A 17,111-nucleotide genomic window follows, 5' to 3' on the forward strand; every position below is an offset into this window, starting at 1 on the left:
TTTAAAAGTTTTAAAAGCACATTAGAACAGCTTTAAAGCTAAACAGTTAAAAGCAGTAGCTTTGAAACTGTTTTAATATGACCCACAATGAGAAAATCATTTTACATAGTAAATACTACACCTAATACTGTACCTGTGTTTGTATACCATATACATACACTACATGTCATATATACAATGTAGTGTATATAATTATATATATACAATATACATATGCTGTGTAGTATATTGTATATAAATATACATATATAGTATAATCCAAAGTTCCAGGAAGCCTGCTTACCCTTACTTGTGATGCATTCTCTTTTCTACTGTGTTTCATTTCTTTAAAATGCTGTCATGACCCATTTAGTTGATTTCACAGCCTATATTAATGGGTCATAACTCAGAGTTTATAAAACTCCTCATTAAAACTGAAAAACTAAAGACCAGAAATTTAATGACTTAATTGGCATTACCTAAGAGGGGCAGAACCTGCATTATTTTCTGAATTATTCTACCCCCAGGCTAGTTCTACTTGCATTATTCTTATAGTTAAAAAATAGCCCCACCGTCATCTATTTATCTTGTAACAGTGCTTCATTTTCATGAATCAATCATAAACATCATCCTTTCATCTATAAAACAGTCCTATGAACTTTACAAAGTATAGTTATTTTTCCCATTTTATGAAAGGGGAAAATGAGGCAGAGGAATATTGAGAAAATTGTCCAAGAAGAATTAGTTGTGACAGCATTGAAACTGAGGCATTCTGATTTTAAAATAATCTAAAGTACTTTCTAGTATCCATTTGGCCACTACTTCCTTTTTGACCATTTGTCATCATGGATTATCTCATGGTGATTTCAAGTTTATATAATTTTTGTGCCGTTTGCAGTGATTGAAATAATATAGGTTACCTTTCCTTTGTTTTTCATAGTATCAGCAGGCAGCAGCAAAGCTAGTTCCCTTCCAGGAAGCCTACAGCGTTCACGAAGTGATATTGATGTGAATGCTGCTGCTGGTGCCAAGGCACATCATGCTGCTGGGCAGGCTGTACGAAGTGGGCGGTTAGGTGCAGGTGCCCTGAATCCAGGTTCCTACGCATCACTAGGTAAGACAGCTAACTGTGGGAAATTGTACAACATTTTCTCCCTGGTCTCAGGGAAGCAGTGAATCATCATCAATTTCAGTGATTGATGATGGTAATATCTTTATCATTTCTATTTCATTCTTGCTAGTTAAGGATAGTCCATATGTTTTATATCATTCTGTCCTTGCAGTGTAGTTCTGAGGTGTCTGAAGTACCTTGTTTCTACTTTTCCACCTGTTGTTCTCCTAATCATCTTAATCAAAGGAACAATTCTTTATTCCATGATTTGCCTATAGAATTTTCAAAGTTCTGCACTACAGCCACATCCAACTGCTGGATACTAAGGGAGTTTGGTCTTGTACCCAGCTTCTCCATTCTCTTTCTCCTACTTCAGTTCCCTTACCAAGAAGTTAAGGCCTTTTGGAAATCTGGGAAAACCGCAAAGCTGAATCATAGTCAAAGCTTAAACATAAATAAAATACCTAGGAATAAACCCACCTAAGGAGACAAAAGACCTGTAAGCAGAAAACTATGACACTGATGAAAGAAATTAAAGATGGTACAAACAGATGGAGAGATATACCATGTTCTTGGATTGGAAGAATCAACATTGTGAAAATGACTATACTACCCAAAGCAATCTACAGATTCAGTGCAATCCCTATCAAACTACCAATGGCATTTTCCACAGAACTAGAACAAAAAATTTCACAATTTGCATGGAAACACAAAGGACCCCGAATAGCCAAAGCAATCTTTTTTTTTTTTTTTTTTTTTTCAAAGCAATCTTGAGAAAGAAAAACGGAGCTGGAGGAATCAGGCTCCTGTACTTCAGAGTATACTACAAAGCTACAGTAATCAAGACACTATTGTCCTGGCACAAAAACAGAAATATAGATCAGTGGAACAGGATAAAAAACCCAGAGATAAACCCACGCACATATGGTCACCTTATTTTTATATAAAGGAGGCAAGAATATACAATGGAGAAAAGACAGCCTCTTCAATAAGTGGTGCTGGGAAAACTGGACAGCTACATGTAAAAGAACGAAATTGGAACACTCCCTAACACCATACACAAAAATAAACTCAAAAATGGATTAAAGACCTAAATGTAGGCCAGACACTATAAAACTCTTAGAGGAAAAAAACATAGGCAGAACACTCTATGACATCCATCACAGCAAGATCCTTTTTGACCCACCTCTTAGAGAAATGGAAATAAAAACAAAAATAAACAAATCGGACCTAATGAAACTTAAAAGCTTTTGCACAGCAAAGGAAACCATAAAAAAGATGAAAAGACAACCCTCAGAATGGGAGAAAATATTTGCAAACGAAACAACTGACAAAGGATTTGTCTCCAAAATATACAAGCAACTCATGCAGCTCAATATCAAAAAAACAACCCAATCCAAAAATGCGCAGAAGACCTAAATAGACATTTCTCCAAAGAAGATATACAGATTGCCAACAAACACATGAAAAGATGCTCAACATCACTAATCATTAGAGAAATGCAAATCAAAACTACAATGAGGTATCACCTCACACCAGTCAGAATGGCCATCGTCAAAAAATCTACAAACAATAAATGCTGGAGAGGGTGTGGAGAAAAGGGAACGCTCTTGCACTCTTGGTGGGAATGTAAATTGATACAGCCACCATGGAGAACAGTATGGAGGTTCCTTAAAAATCTAAAAATAGAACTACCATACGACCCAGCAATCCCACTACTGGGCATATACCCTGAGAAAACCATAATTCAAAAAGAGTCATGTACCACAGTGTTCACTGCAGCACTGTTTACAATAGCCAGGACATGGAAGCAACCTAAGTGTCCATCAACAGATGAATGGTTAAAGAAGATGTGGCACATATATACAATGGAATATTACTCAGCCATAAAAAGAAACGAAATTGAGTTATTTGTAGTGAGGGGGATGGACCTAGAGTCTGTCATACAGAGTGAAGTAAATCAGAAAGAGAAAAACAAATACCGTACGCTAACACATATATATGGAATCTAAAAAAAACATGGTCCTGATGAACCTAGGGGCAGGACAGGAATAAAGACAGAGACGTAGACAATGGGCTTGAGGACACAGGGAGGGGGAAGGGTAAGCCAGGACGAAGTAAGAGAATATCATTGACATATGTACACTACCAAATGTAAAACAGATAGCTAGTGGGAAGCAGCCGCGAAGCGCAGGGAGATCAGCTCAGTGCTTTGCTACCACCTAGAGGGGTAGGATAAGGAGGGTGAGAGGGAGACGCAGGAGGGAGGGGACATGGGGATATACGTATGCATATAGCTGATTCACTTTGTTATACAGCAGAAACTAACACACCATTGCAAAGCAATTATACTCCAATAAAGATGTTAAAAAAAAAAAAGCTTAAACATATATTCCCAAAGCTATTCAGAGTTTGTTTTTTATATCCATCAACCCTAAAAGTTTGAAGTTGGTTATCCATATTATTTATCTCTGTTTTGTGCTTCATTTTTCTTTCTCTTGGGTAGTACTCATGGAACACTAGGCAGGCAGATCATTGGAACACAATAGGAAGTGCAGAGATTCTAGGTGTGAATGTGGTACATAATAAAGGTGGCATAGCTGCATTCAATGAAGAAAGCATAAATTATACAGTAAATGGTGTTTAGACACATGGCTTACAATTTGGTACAAAATTAAGTTAGAACCATGTTTCATACCGTATAAAAACTTATTCCAGATGACTTAAGAAGTTGAACAAAAATATAAAGCATCTTGACAAAAACATAGTAGTTGAGTATTCATCTAATCTCAGATTGGAGAAGAAATTTCTAAGCATAAAGAGCCAGAAAACCATGAGGGAAAATCTGTTAGGATTGAAATCTTAAGTGTGAAAATATAAAATCAAGTGACTGAAAATTAAAAGGGAAAAAAATTTTGCCAATACTACAAAAAAAGCTAAAATGTCAACAAGTTTTATAAGTCTATGAGAAACAGATGAGCTTATTTTTATAGAAAAAATTTTTACATATATCGAGAAAAGCATATTTCAAAATTGCCCCCAAAACCCCCAAACAGATGTTGGACCTCCACTGTAATCAAACAAATGCAAACTGAAAGACCTGTAAATGCAACAAGAAAGTTAAGGTTAGTGCCTACTATTCATAAAGAATGTGTTTAAAAGTGCTGATGTGAAGTAATCATGGAATATACTTTATCTGAGTGGCATTTTAATAATACCCATGAAGCTTTTTTAAATGTTGAGAGTTTTGAGCCAGGAATTCAATGTTTATAGATAATTATGCCAAGAAATAAAAGGAATATTCATTATGTTTCTAAAAATAGATGTATTAGATTCCACCTTGATGTGTAACAAAGAGGGAGTGATTAAGTTATGATATATCCTTACAGATTCTATGCAGCCATTAACAAGTCATATTTTTTTAATTTTTAAAAATTTTTATTTATTTTTGGCTGCACTGGGTCTTTGCTGCTGCGTGCGGACTCAGTAGTTGCGGCACGCTGGCCCTAGAGCGTTCGGGCTTCGGTAGTTGTGGTGCGTGAGCTCAGTAGTTGTGGCTTGAGGGCTCTAGAGCTCAGGCTCAGTAGTTGTGGTGCACGGGCTTAGTTGCTCCATGGCATGTAGGATCTTCCTGGACCAGGGATCAAATCCATGTCCCCTGCATTGGCAGGTGGATTCTTAACCACTGTGCCACCAGGGAAGCCCCAACAAGTCATATTTTTAGCAAAGATCAAATGATATGGCCTACCAAACAACGTGTGGTACTTTCATTATTTTGTATAAATTTATACACAGATAAAAGACTGGACAAAGATGGGTTTTTTGTTTGTTTTTTTGTTAAGATTCATCTATGTTGTTGCATGTAGCTAAAGTTCATTTATTTATATTTCTATGTACAATATTCTATTGTATGAATATATCACAATTTAGTTTTCTGTTCTACTGTTAGTGGGCATCTTGGTTGTTTCCTGGTTTTTTATTATTATGAATAATATTCATGAACATTCTTATATATAAGACTGGACAGAGATGTTTACAAAGATGTCAACAGTGGGTTGATTAGTGCTTTTAATTTTCATAAAACTTTTCTGTGGTAGAAACATTACCTTCCTGGAAATGCATTATTATTTCAATATATGAAAACTAATCAATATAATATACCATATAGTAAAATAAAGGACAAAAATCACATGATCATCTTAGTAGATACAGAACAGGCATTTGACAAATTCCAACACCCTCTCATGATAAAAATACTCAACAAACTAGTATAGAAGGGAACTTTCTGAACCTGATAAAGAACATCTGTGAAAAATCCACAGGTGGTATATACGTCATGATGAAAGACTGGATGCTTCACCCAACATCAGGAACAAGATAAGGATGTCCACTCTTGCCCTTCCTAACAGCATTATCATGGAAGTTCTAGCCAGGTCAGTTAGGCCAGAAAAAGAAATAAAAGGTATCCATATTGGAAAAGAACTGAAACTATTTGTAGAAAACATGGCCTTATATATAGAAAATCCTAGGAAATTCACAGAAAAACGATTAGAGCTTATTAATAGTTCAGCAGAGTTACCAAAGATAAGATCAATATAGAAAAATCAATTGTATTTCTAAATGCTAGCAATGAGGGACTGCCCTAGTAGTCCAGTGGTATAGAATCTGCCTTACAATGCAGTGGACACTGGTTCAATCCCTGGTCAGGGAACTAAGATCCCACATGCCGTGGGGCAACTAAGCCTGCGTGCCACAACTACAGAGCCCACTCACCCTGGAGCCTGCACGCCACAACTAGAGAAGAGAAAACCTGCACACCACAACTAGAGAGAAGCCCGCGCACCACAACGAAAGATCCCATATGCTTCAATGCAGATCCCACGTGGCACAACTAGAGAGATGCCTGCGCACCACAACGAAAGATCCCACATGCCTCAATGAAGATCCCATGTGCCACAACTAAGACCTGACGCAGCCAAAAATAAATAAAATAAATAAATAGAAGATGGTGGAGTAGAAGGTCGTCTGCTCATTCCCTCTTGTGAGAGCACCGGAATCACAAATAACTGCTGAACAGTCATCGACAGGAAGACACTGGAACTCACCAGAAAGATACCCCACATCCAAAGACAAAGGAGAAGCCGCAGTGAGATGGTAGGAGGGGCGCAATCACAATAAAATCAAATCCCATAACCACTTGGTGGTTGACTCACAAACTGGAGAACAATTATACCACAGAAGTCCACCCACTGGAGTGAAGGTTCTCAGCCCCAAGTCAGCCTTCCCAACCTGGGGGTCCAGCAAAGGGAGGAGGAATTCCCAGAGAAACAGACTTTGAAGGCTAGCGGGATTTGATTGCAGGACTTCGACAGGACTGGGGGAAACAGAGACTCCACTCTTGGAGGGCACACACAAAGTAGTGTGTGCATCAGGATCTGGGGGAAGGAGCAGTGACCCCATAGGAGACTTAACCAGACCTACCTGCTGGTGTTGTGGGGTCTCCTGCAGAGGCGGGAGGTGGCTGTGGCTCACTGCAGGGACAAGGTCACTGGCAGCAGAAGTTCTGGGAAGTACTCTTTGGCATGAGCCCTCCTGGAGTCTGCCATTAGCCCCACCAAAGAGCCTTTAGCCTCCAGTGCTGGGTCATCTCAGGCCAAACAACCAACAGGAAGGGAACTCAGCCCCACCCATCAGCAGACAAGCAGATTAAAGTTTTACTGAGCTCTGCCCACCAGAGCAACACCCAGCTCTACCCACTTCCAGCCCCTCCCATCGGGAAGCTTGCACAAGCCTCTTTTTTTTTTTTTTTAATTGTTCATAGCAGCTTTATTCATAATCACCAAAAATAGAAGCAACCAAGATGTCCTTCAGTAGGTCAATTGGTAAACAAACTGTGGTACATCCATGTAATGGAATATTATTCAGTGATAAAAAGGAATGAGCTATCAAATCAGGCAAAGAAATGAATAAACCGTAAACCCATGTTCTAAATGAAAGAAGCCTGTCTGCCAGGGTTATATACTGTTTGATTACATTTATATGACTTTCTGGAAAAGCCAAAACTCTACAGAAGATAAACAGATCAGTGTTTGCCAGGACTGGGGGGCAGAGCGATAGAGGAAGGTTGAATAGGTAAGGCAGAGGGGATTGTTTAGCTTGGTGAAAATATGCAGTATGATACTGTATTGGTAGATACATGACACGATACATTTATCAAAACCAATAGAACTTTACAGCAGAAAGAGTGAACCTTAATGTATGAGAAATGTTTTAATAAAAACATCACTTAGGTAGTTGGAGCATCCCAGGATGTAATGACAAATAAATCTAACTATATGACAAAGGAATCTAACTGTATTACAAATGTATGAAACAATCTCACTGAGGTGGATAGGGGGAAAAGATGCTGACCTAAGTAACTCTGGAAATTAGTGGAATCTGTAAGGCAAATGCACAAAAGCAGTGTATTTCAGTTGATAAAGTTGTTTCCATGGAAGCATGTAACATAATACATGTGTACGGGAATTGAAGAATTAAGTAAATGGATGGCAGATGGTGGGAGCCCGTTTTCCCACTGTTGGAGTTGGAGGTTACAGATGAGCAAGAGAAGGCTAGAATGATCCATGTAGAAATGGACTAAAGTTGAAGACATCACTAAGAACTTACACTGAGCTTAAGAGAGAGAGAAATATTTATAGATATGTGTATATACATGATTGCACAAGCCTCTTAGATAGCCTTATCCACCAGAGGGCAGACAGCAGAAGCAAGAAGAACTACAATCCTGCAACCTGTGGAATGAAAACCACATTCACAGAAAGATAAACAAAATGAAAAGGCAGAGGACTATGAACCAGATGAAGGAACAAGATAAAACCCCAGAAAAACAATTAAATGAAGTGGAGATAGGCAACCTTCCAGAAAAAGAATTCAGAATAATGATAGTGAAGATGATCCAGGACCTCGGAAAAAAGAATGGAGGCAAGGATCGAGAAGATGCAAGAAATGTTTAACAAAGACCTAGAAGAATTAAAGAACAAACACCTAGAAGAATTAAAGAACAACCAAACAGAGATGAACAATAAAATAACTGAAATGAAAAATACACTAGAAGGAATCAATAGCAGAATAACTGAGGCGGAAGAATGGATAAGTGATCTGTAAGGCAGAATGGTGGAATTCACTGCCATGGACCAGAATAAGAAAAAAGAATCAAAAGCAATGAAGACAGCCTAAGAGACCTCTGGGACAACATTTAATGCACCAACATTCACATTATAGGGGTCCCAGAAGGAGAAGAGAGAAAGAAGGGACCTGAGAAAATATTTGAAGAGATTATAGTCAAAAACTTCCCTAACATGGGAAAGGAAATAGCCACCCAAGTCTAGGAAGTGCAGAGTGTCCCAGGCAGGAGAAACTCAAGGAGAAACATGCCAAGACACATAGTAATCAAATTGACAAAAATTAAAGACAAAGAAAAATTATTAAAGGCAACCAGGGAAAAACAACAATTAACATACAAGGGAACTCCCGTAAGGTTAACAGCTGATTCCTCAGCAGAAACTCTACAAGCCAGAAGGGAGTGGCACAATATATTTAAAGTGATGAAAGGGAAGAACCTACAACCAAGATTACTCTACCTGACAAGGATCTCATTCAGATTTGACAGAGAAATCAAGCAAAAGCTAAGAGGATTCAGCACAACGAAACCAGCTCTACAGCAAATGCTAAAGGAGCTTAGCTTCTCTAAGTGGGAAACACAAGAGAAGAAAAGGACCTACCAAACAAACCCAAAACAATTAAGAAAATGGTAATAGAAACATACATATCGATAAATACCTTAAATATGAATGGATTAAATGCTCCAACCAAAAGACACAGCCTCACTGAATGGATACAAAAACAAGACCCATATATATGCTGTCTAAAAGAGACCCACTTCAGACCTAGGGACACATACAGACTGAAAGTGAGGGGATGAAGAAAGATATTCCATGCAAATGGAAATCAAAAGAAAGCTGGAGTAGCAATACTCATATCAGATAAAATAGACTTTAAAATAAAGACTGTTACAAGAGACAAGGAAGGACACTACATAATGATCAAGAGGTCAATCCAAGAAGAAGATATAACAATTATATACGCACCCAGCATAGGCACGTCTCAATACATAAGGCAAAGGCTAACAGCTATAAAAGAGGAAATCGACAGTAACACAATAATAGTGGGGGACTTTTAACACCTCACTTACACCAGTGGACAGATCATCCAGACAGAAAATTAATCAGGAAACACAAGCTTTAAATGACACAATAGACCAGATAGATTTAATAGATATTTATAGGACATTCCATCTGAAAACAGCAGATTACACTTTCTTCTCAAGTGCACACAGGACATTCTCCAGGATAGATCACATCTTGGGTCACAAATCAAGCCTCAGTAAATTTAAGAAAATTGAAATCATATCAAGCATCTTTTCCAACCACAACACTACAATGAGAGTAGAAATAAATTACAGTTAAAAAAACGTGAAAAACACAAAACACATGGAGGCTAAACAATACTAAATAACCAAGAGATCCCTGAATAAATCAAAGAGGAAATCAAAAAATACCTAGAGACAAATGACAACGAAAACATGATGATCCAAAACCTATTGGATGTTTATAGCAATATAATCCTACCTCAAGAAACAAGAAAAATCTCAAATAAACAATCTAACCTTACACCTAAAGGAACTAGAGAAAGAAGAACAAACAAAATCCAAAGTTATTAGAAGGAAAGAAATCATAAAGATCAGAGCAGAAGTAAATGAAATAGAAACAAAGAGAACAATAACAAAGATCAGTAAAACTAAAAGCTGGTTCTTTGAGAAGATAAACAGGACTGATAAACTTTTAGCCAGACTCATCAAGAAGAAGAGGGAGAGGACTTAAATCAATAAAATTAGAAATGAAAAAAGAGAAGGTACAGCAGACACTGCAGGAATACAAAGCATCCTAAGAGACTGCTACAAGCAACTCTATGCCAGTCAAATGGACAACCTGGAAGAAATGGACAAATTCTTAGAAAGGCATAACCTTCCAAGACTGAACAAGAAAGAAATAGAAAATATGAACAGACCAATCACAAGTAATGAAATTGAAACTGTGATTTAAAATCTTCCAACAAACAAAAGTCCAGGACCAGTTGGCTTCACAGGTGAATTCTATGAAACATTTAGAGGAGAGCTAACACCCATCCTTCTCAAACTCTTCCCAAAAATTGCAGAGGAAGGAACACTCCCAAACTCATTCTACGAGGCCATCACCCTGATACCAAAACCAGAGAAAGATGTCACAAAAAGAGAAAACTACAGGGCAATATCACGGATGAATATAGATGCAAAAGTCCTCAACAAAATACACGCAAACAGAATCCAACAACACATTAAAAGGATCATACACCATGATCAAGTGGGATTTATCCCAGGGATGCAAGGATTCTTCAATGTACGCAAATCAATCAATGTGATACACCATATTAACAAATTGAAGAATAGAAACTATATGATCATCTCAATAGATGCAGAAAAAGCTTTTGAAAAAATTTAACACCCATTTATGATAAAAACTCTCCAGAAAGTGGGCATAGAGGGAACCTACCTCAACATAATAAAGGCCGTATACGACAAACCCACAGCAAACATCATTCTCAATGGTGAAAAACTGAAAGCATTTCCTCTAAGATCAGGAGCAAGACCAGGATGTCCACTCTCACCACTCTTATTCAGCATAGTTTTGGAAGTCCTAGCCACGGCAGTCAGAGAAGAAAAAGAAATAAAAGGAATACAAATTGGAAAAGAAGAAGTAAAACTGTCACTGTTTGCAGATGACATGACGTGATACTATACATAGAGAATCCTGAAGGTGCCACCAGAACACTACTAGAGCTAATCAATGAATTTGGTAAAGTTGCAGAATACAAAATTAACGCACAGAAATCTCTTGCATTCCTATACTCTAACAACGAAAGATCAAAAGAGAAATTAAGGAAACAATCCCATTCACCACTGCAACAAAAAGAATAAAATACCTAGTAATAAACTTACCTAAGGAGGTAAAAGACCTGTACCCAGAAAACTATAAGACACTGATGAAAGATATCAAAAATGATGCAAACACATGGAGAGATATACCATGTTCTTGGGTTGGAAGAATCAATATTGTGAAAATGACTATACTACCCAAAGCAATCTACGGATTCAGTGCAATCCCTATCAAATTACCAATGGCATTTTTTACAGAACTAGAACAAAAAATCTTAAAATTTGTGTGGAGACACAAAAGACCCCAAATAGGCAAAGCAATCTTGAGGGAAAAAAACGGAGCTGGAGGTATCAGACTCCCTGACTTCAGACTATACTACAAAGCTACAGTCATCAAGACAATATGGTACTGGGACAAAAACAAATATAGATCAATGGAGCAGGATAGAAAGCCCAGAGATAAACCCATGCACCTATGGTCAACTAATCTATGACAAAGGAGGCAAGGATATACAATGGAGAAAAGACAGTCTCTTCACTAAGTGGTGCTGGGAAAACTGGACAGCTGCATATAAAAGAATGAAATCAGAACACTCCCTAACACCATACAGAAAAATAAACTCAAAATGGATTAAAGACCTAAATGTAATACCAGACAGTATAAAACTCTTAGAGGAAAACATAGGCAGAACACTGTATGACATAAATCACAGCAAGGTCCTTTTTGACCCACCTCCTAGAGAAATGGAAATAAAAAACAAAATTAGACAAATGGGACCTAATGAAATTTAAGAGCTTTTGCACAGCAAAGGAAACTGTAAATAAGACGAAAAGGCAACCCTCAAAATGGGAGAAAATATTTGCAAATAAATCACCGGACAAAGGATTAATCTCCAAAATACATAAACTGCTCATGCAGCTCAATATTAAAAAAACAAACAGCCCAATCAGAAGATGGGTAGAAGTCCTAAATAGGCATTTCTCCATGCAAGACATACAAATGGCCAAGAGGCACATGAAAAGATGCTCAACATCACTAATCATGAGAGAAAATGCAAATCAAAACTACAATGAGGTATCACCTCATAGTGGTTAGAATGGGCATCATCAGAAAATCTACAAACAACACATGCTGGAGAGGGTGTGGAGAAAAGGGAACCCTTTTGCACTGTTGATGGGAATGTAAATTGATACAGATGCTATGGAGAACAGTATGGAGGTTCCTTAAAAAACTAAAAATAGAATTACCATATGACCCAGCAATCCCACTACTGGGCATATACCCTGAGAAAACCATAATTCAAAAAGACATGCTCCCCAGTGTTCACTGCAGCACTGTTTACAATAGCCAGATCATGGAAGCAACCTAAATGCCCATCGACAGACGAATGGATAAAGAAGATGTGGTACATATATATGATGGAATATTACTCAGCCATAAAAAGCAACGAAATTGGGTCATTTGTAGAGACGTGGATGGACCTAGAGACTTTCATACAGAGTGAAGTAAGACAGAAAGAGAAAAACAAATATCGTATATGAACTCATATATGTGGAATCTAGAAAAATGGTGCAAATGAACCAGTTTGCAAGGTAGAAATAGAGACACAGATGTAGAGAACAAACATATGGACACCAAGGGGGGAAAGCGGGGGACGGGGGTCGTGGTGGTGATGGGATGAGTTGGGAGATTGGGATTGACATATATACACCGATATGTATAAGATAGATAACTAATAAGAACTGGCTGTATGAAAAAAATAAAATAAAAATAGTTGATAGAGTCAGAAAAAATAATAATAAACCATTTTTAAAAAATACTAGCCATGAACAATCTGAAAATAAAGTAAAAAAGCAATTCCAATTATAATAGCCTCAAAAGGAATAATACATTGTATATAGGAATCGATAGAACAAAAGAAGTGTAAGACTTCTCTAGGATGAACCACTCTTATGTTTCTCCTTTACTCTTACACTCATAATATTGCTGACACGAGATGTGTGGGATTTTCGCATCAAGCAATTCTCAGACAACACCTAGATGTCCTAAAATTCAATTCAGTTGTGACCCTAACCATAGTTAACACAGACCTTACAGGTTAAGGGCTTAGTCTGTTACGACCCCCGCCCCCACTCACCCCCACCTACCCCCACCTCAGACATCAGTTGCAAGTCCAGGTTGTTACCTGTGCTTCTGACCAACTGGCTCTAAGTCACAGGTTCCCTTGCCCCCTCCTTGAGTTAAATTAATTTGCTAGAGTAGCTCACAGATCTTGGGAAAACAGTCTACTTACTAGATTACTGGTTTATTACAAAGGATATTAAAGGGTATGAATGAAAAGCCGGATAAAGAGATACAGGGGGCGAGGTCTGGAAGGGTCTCAAGCCCAAGAGCTTCTTTCCCTGTGGAGTTGCAGTGTGCCACCCTCCCAGCATATGGGTGTGTTCACCAACCCAGAAACTCTCTGAATCTTGTGCTTTTGGCATTTTTATGGAGGCTTCATCACATAGTCATAATTGATCATTAACTTAGTCTCCAGCCTCACACCTCTTCCCAGAGGATGGAGGATGGGGCTGAAAATTCCAAGCTTTTAATCATGGTTTCATCTTTCTGGTGACCATCCCCCATCCTGAGGCTGTCGAGGAGACCCCCAGGAAATGCCTTATTAGAACAAAAGACACTCCTATCGCCCAGGAAATTCCAAGGGATTTAGGAACTCTGTCAGGTACCAGGGTCAAGAAGCAAATATTAGAGACAAAGGTACTCCAAGTGCTCTTACCACTTGAGAAATTACAAGGGTTTTAGGAGCTCTGTGCCAGGAATTGGGCGCATATATATGTTTTATTTCACACTTGTGCACTAAAAACTACAACACATTGTTAGAAGAATTTAAAGCTCTAAATAAATGGAAAGACACACAGGTTATTTAAAGACTTAATATTAGGATGGGAAATTGACATACAGATCCAATGCAATCCCTATCAAAAGTCCAGCTGCCTTTTTATAGAAATTGACAAACTGCTCCTAAAATCCAAATGACAAAGCAAAGTTTCCAGAATAGATGAAACGATCTTGAAAAAGACCGAACTTGGTGTACTCACACTTCCCAATTTCAAAATTTACTTCAAAGTTACAGTAATCAAGTCTGTGTGGTACTGGCATAAAGATAGATATATACACCAATGTAATAGAATTGAGAGTCCAGAAATAATCCCATATATCTATGGTCAGTTGATTTCCAACAAGGGTGCCAAGACCATGCAGTAGGCAAGAATTCTTTTCAGCAGATGTTGCTGGAACAACTCGATAGCCAGGGGCCAAGGAATGAATTTGGACCCCTACCTCATATCATATCCAAAAAATTAACTCAGAATGGATAAAAAACACAAATGTAAGAGCTAAAACTATAAAATGCTTAGAAGAAAACACAGGTGTAAATCTTCATAACCTCTTAGATACTACACCAAACACAAGCAACCAAAGAAAAGCTAGATAAATTGGACTTCATCAAAATTAAAAACATTGTGCTTCAGAGGGCACCATCAAGAAAGTAAAAAGACAACACACAAAATGAGAGAAAACATTTGCAAATCACATATCTGATTAGGGACTTACATCTCAAGTATATAAAGAACTCATAACTCAGTAACAAAAAGGCAATTCTATTTAAAAATAAGCAAAGGATTTGAATACATATTTCTTTAAAGACAATATACAAATTGCCAGTGAAAGCACATGAAAAGATACTCAACGTCCTTAGACATTAGGGAAGTGCAAATCAAAAGCACAGTGAGATACCTCTTCACACCCGCTAGGCTATTATCCAAAGAATGGACAATAACAAATGCTGGTGAGGATATGGAGAAATTGAAACCCTCATACACTGCTCCTGGAATGTAAGTGGAGCCACTATGGGAACAGTTTGGCAGTTTCTCAAAAAGTGAAACATTGAGTTAGCATGTGGCCCAGCGGTTCCACTCCTAGCTGTATACCCAAGACATGTGAAACATATGTTCTCATTAAAACATGTACACATGGGGCTTCCCTGGTGGCGCAGTGGTTGAGAATCTGCCTGCTAATGCAGGGGACACGGGTTCGAGCCCTGGTCTGGGAAGATCCCACATGCCACGGAGCAGCTGGGCCCGTGAGCCACAATTGCTGAGCCTGCGCGTCTGGAGCCTGTGCCCCGCGACGGGAGGGGCCGCGATAGAGAAAGGCCCGCGCACCGCGATGAAGAGCGGTCCCCGCACCGCGATGAAGAGTGGCCCCCGCTTGCCGCAACTGGAGAAAGCCCTCGCACGAACCGAAGACCCAACACAGCCAAAAATAAATAAATAAATAAATAAATAAATAAGAAAATCCTTTAAAAAAAAAAAAAAAAAAACATGTACACAAATGAATGTTCATAGCAACATTATTCATAACAGCCAAAAAGTGGAAACAACCCAAATGTCCATCAGCTGGTGAATGGTTAGGCAGGTATGTGCATACAATGAAGCAGAATATTACTCAGTCATAAAAAGGAGCACATTACATAAAAGTGAAATACTAATGCATGCTCTAAGAGGAGTGGAACTCGAAAACATTATAAAGTTAGACACAAACAGCCACATACTGTATGATTCCATTTACATGAAATGCCTAGAATACGTGAATCCACAGAAACAGAAAGTAAATTAGTTGTTGCCAGGGGTTGGGAGTCGGGAAAATAGGGAATGACATCAATGGGTATAAGATTTCTTTTTGGGGTGATGAAAATGTTCTGGAATTAGATATTTATGAGGGTTGTTAAGTCTTGTGAATATATTAAAAACACTGAATTGTATACTATGAAAGTAAATTTTATGGTACATGAATTATACATTAATTTTTTTAAGTGGGGAAAATGGAAAACAAATAGAAATAAAACATTCATCCTGAGTCTTAAAAATAAAACATTATATTTAGTATCTATTATTTTTTAGTACCAGAAAAAAATACTGAATTTGAAATGTTTTAATATGAACTTGAAAGCCATTTGCAGCAATTCTTTTTTAAAAATTTTTGGACATGCCACGCAGCTTGTGGGATCTTAGTTCCCCAACCAAGGATTGAACCCAGGCCCTCGGCTGAAAGTGCGGAGTCCTAACCACTAGACTGCCAGGAAATTCCCAGCAGCAATTTTTTTTTTTCATAAGAAAGTCATAATAGTGCCATGAGATTGCTTGATTTGTTTCTTTTGGTTCTTTAAGGTTTGAATGGCATGTTTGCTTCTTTACAGAAGGGAAAGGTGTCCATCTATCCTCTTTTCTTCATCTGGCCCAGGTTCACACTCAGGCACAATGAGATACTTGTCTGTGCCTCTGTCCAGGGCTTAGAGAATAGATTTTCTCATTCTTTCTATTTCTATGTCTTTTTTTCTTTTTCTTCCCTCCCCCCTCCCCCCTCCCCCCTTCCTTCCTTCCTTCCTTCCTTTTTCTTTCTAAACCCCCTCCTCCCCCTTCCTCAACTTTCTTATACAGATGTGACTTGTGTATTCCTTGTTTTCTTCTCTTTGAGCCTTGTTTATCATGGCTGAACATTTATGGATCCAGAGATATATGCTTCTATATTGAAAGAGTCTCTCAGTCTATTGGTAGGTTGCTAAAGGATGATCAGCTAAAAGCTTGTTGAGTTTTATGCATTTTGAGTTTGAAACCCCTGAGACATCAAACTGGAAGTGTTCGGAGGCATAGTAGTATATGAGAAAGAATTACATACAGTGGCAGAGAACTCAGGAGAGAGATCTGTGCTTGAGATTAGACTTGGAAGTCATTAGAGAATTGTTCTTACTGTAATCTTTCAATATTAAACTCAATACATTTCTTAAAGCAGTTGCCACAGGATTTTTCATCCACTGAAGTACTGAATCCTTTGGCAATGGGGATATGATGAGTGTTTTGAGGTTTACCCTTGAAAACTTTATCCTGAAGAGGAAGCTTGGTATGATGGGAGACAGGAATTTCTGTTAA

General features: G+C 38.1%; 1 protein-coding gene across 23 annotated transcripts in view; it reads left to right on the plus strand.

Moving 5' to 3' along the window:
- The window catches only part of CLASP2 (cytoplasmic linker associated protein 2), a 179,220-nt gene that overhangs the window by 93,090 nt on the left and 69,019 nt on the right, over nucleotides 1-17,111 (plus strand). For all 23 annotated transcript variants that reach the window (XM_057554500.1, XM_007191510.3, XM_057554501.1 and 20 more), the window contains one exon: nucleotides 920-1,093. In XM_057554500.1, the coding sequence (XP_057410483.1) occupies nucleotides 920-1,093 (174 nt within the window). The remainder of the gene's footprint in view (nucleotides 1-919; nucleotides 1,094-17,111) is intronic.

Source organism: Balaenoptera acutorostrata, chromosome 10, assembly GCF_949987535.1.
Source record: "Balaenoptera acutorostrata chromosome 10, mBalAcu1.1, whole genome shotgun sequence".
Lineage (NCBI taxonomy): Eukaryota > Metazoa > Chordata > Mammalia > Artiodactyla > Balaenopteridae > Balaenoptera > Balaenoptera acutorostrata.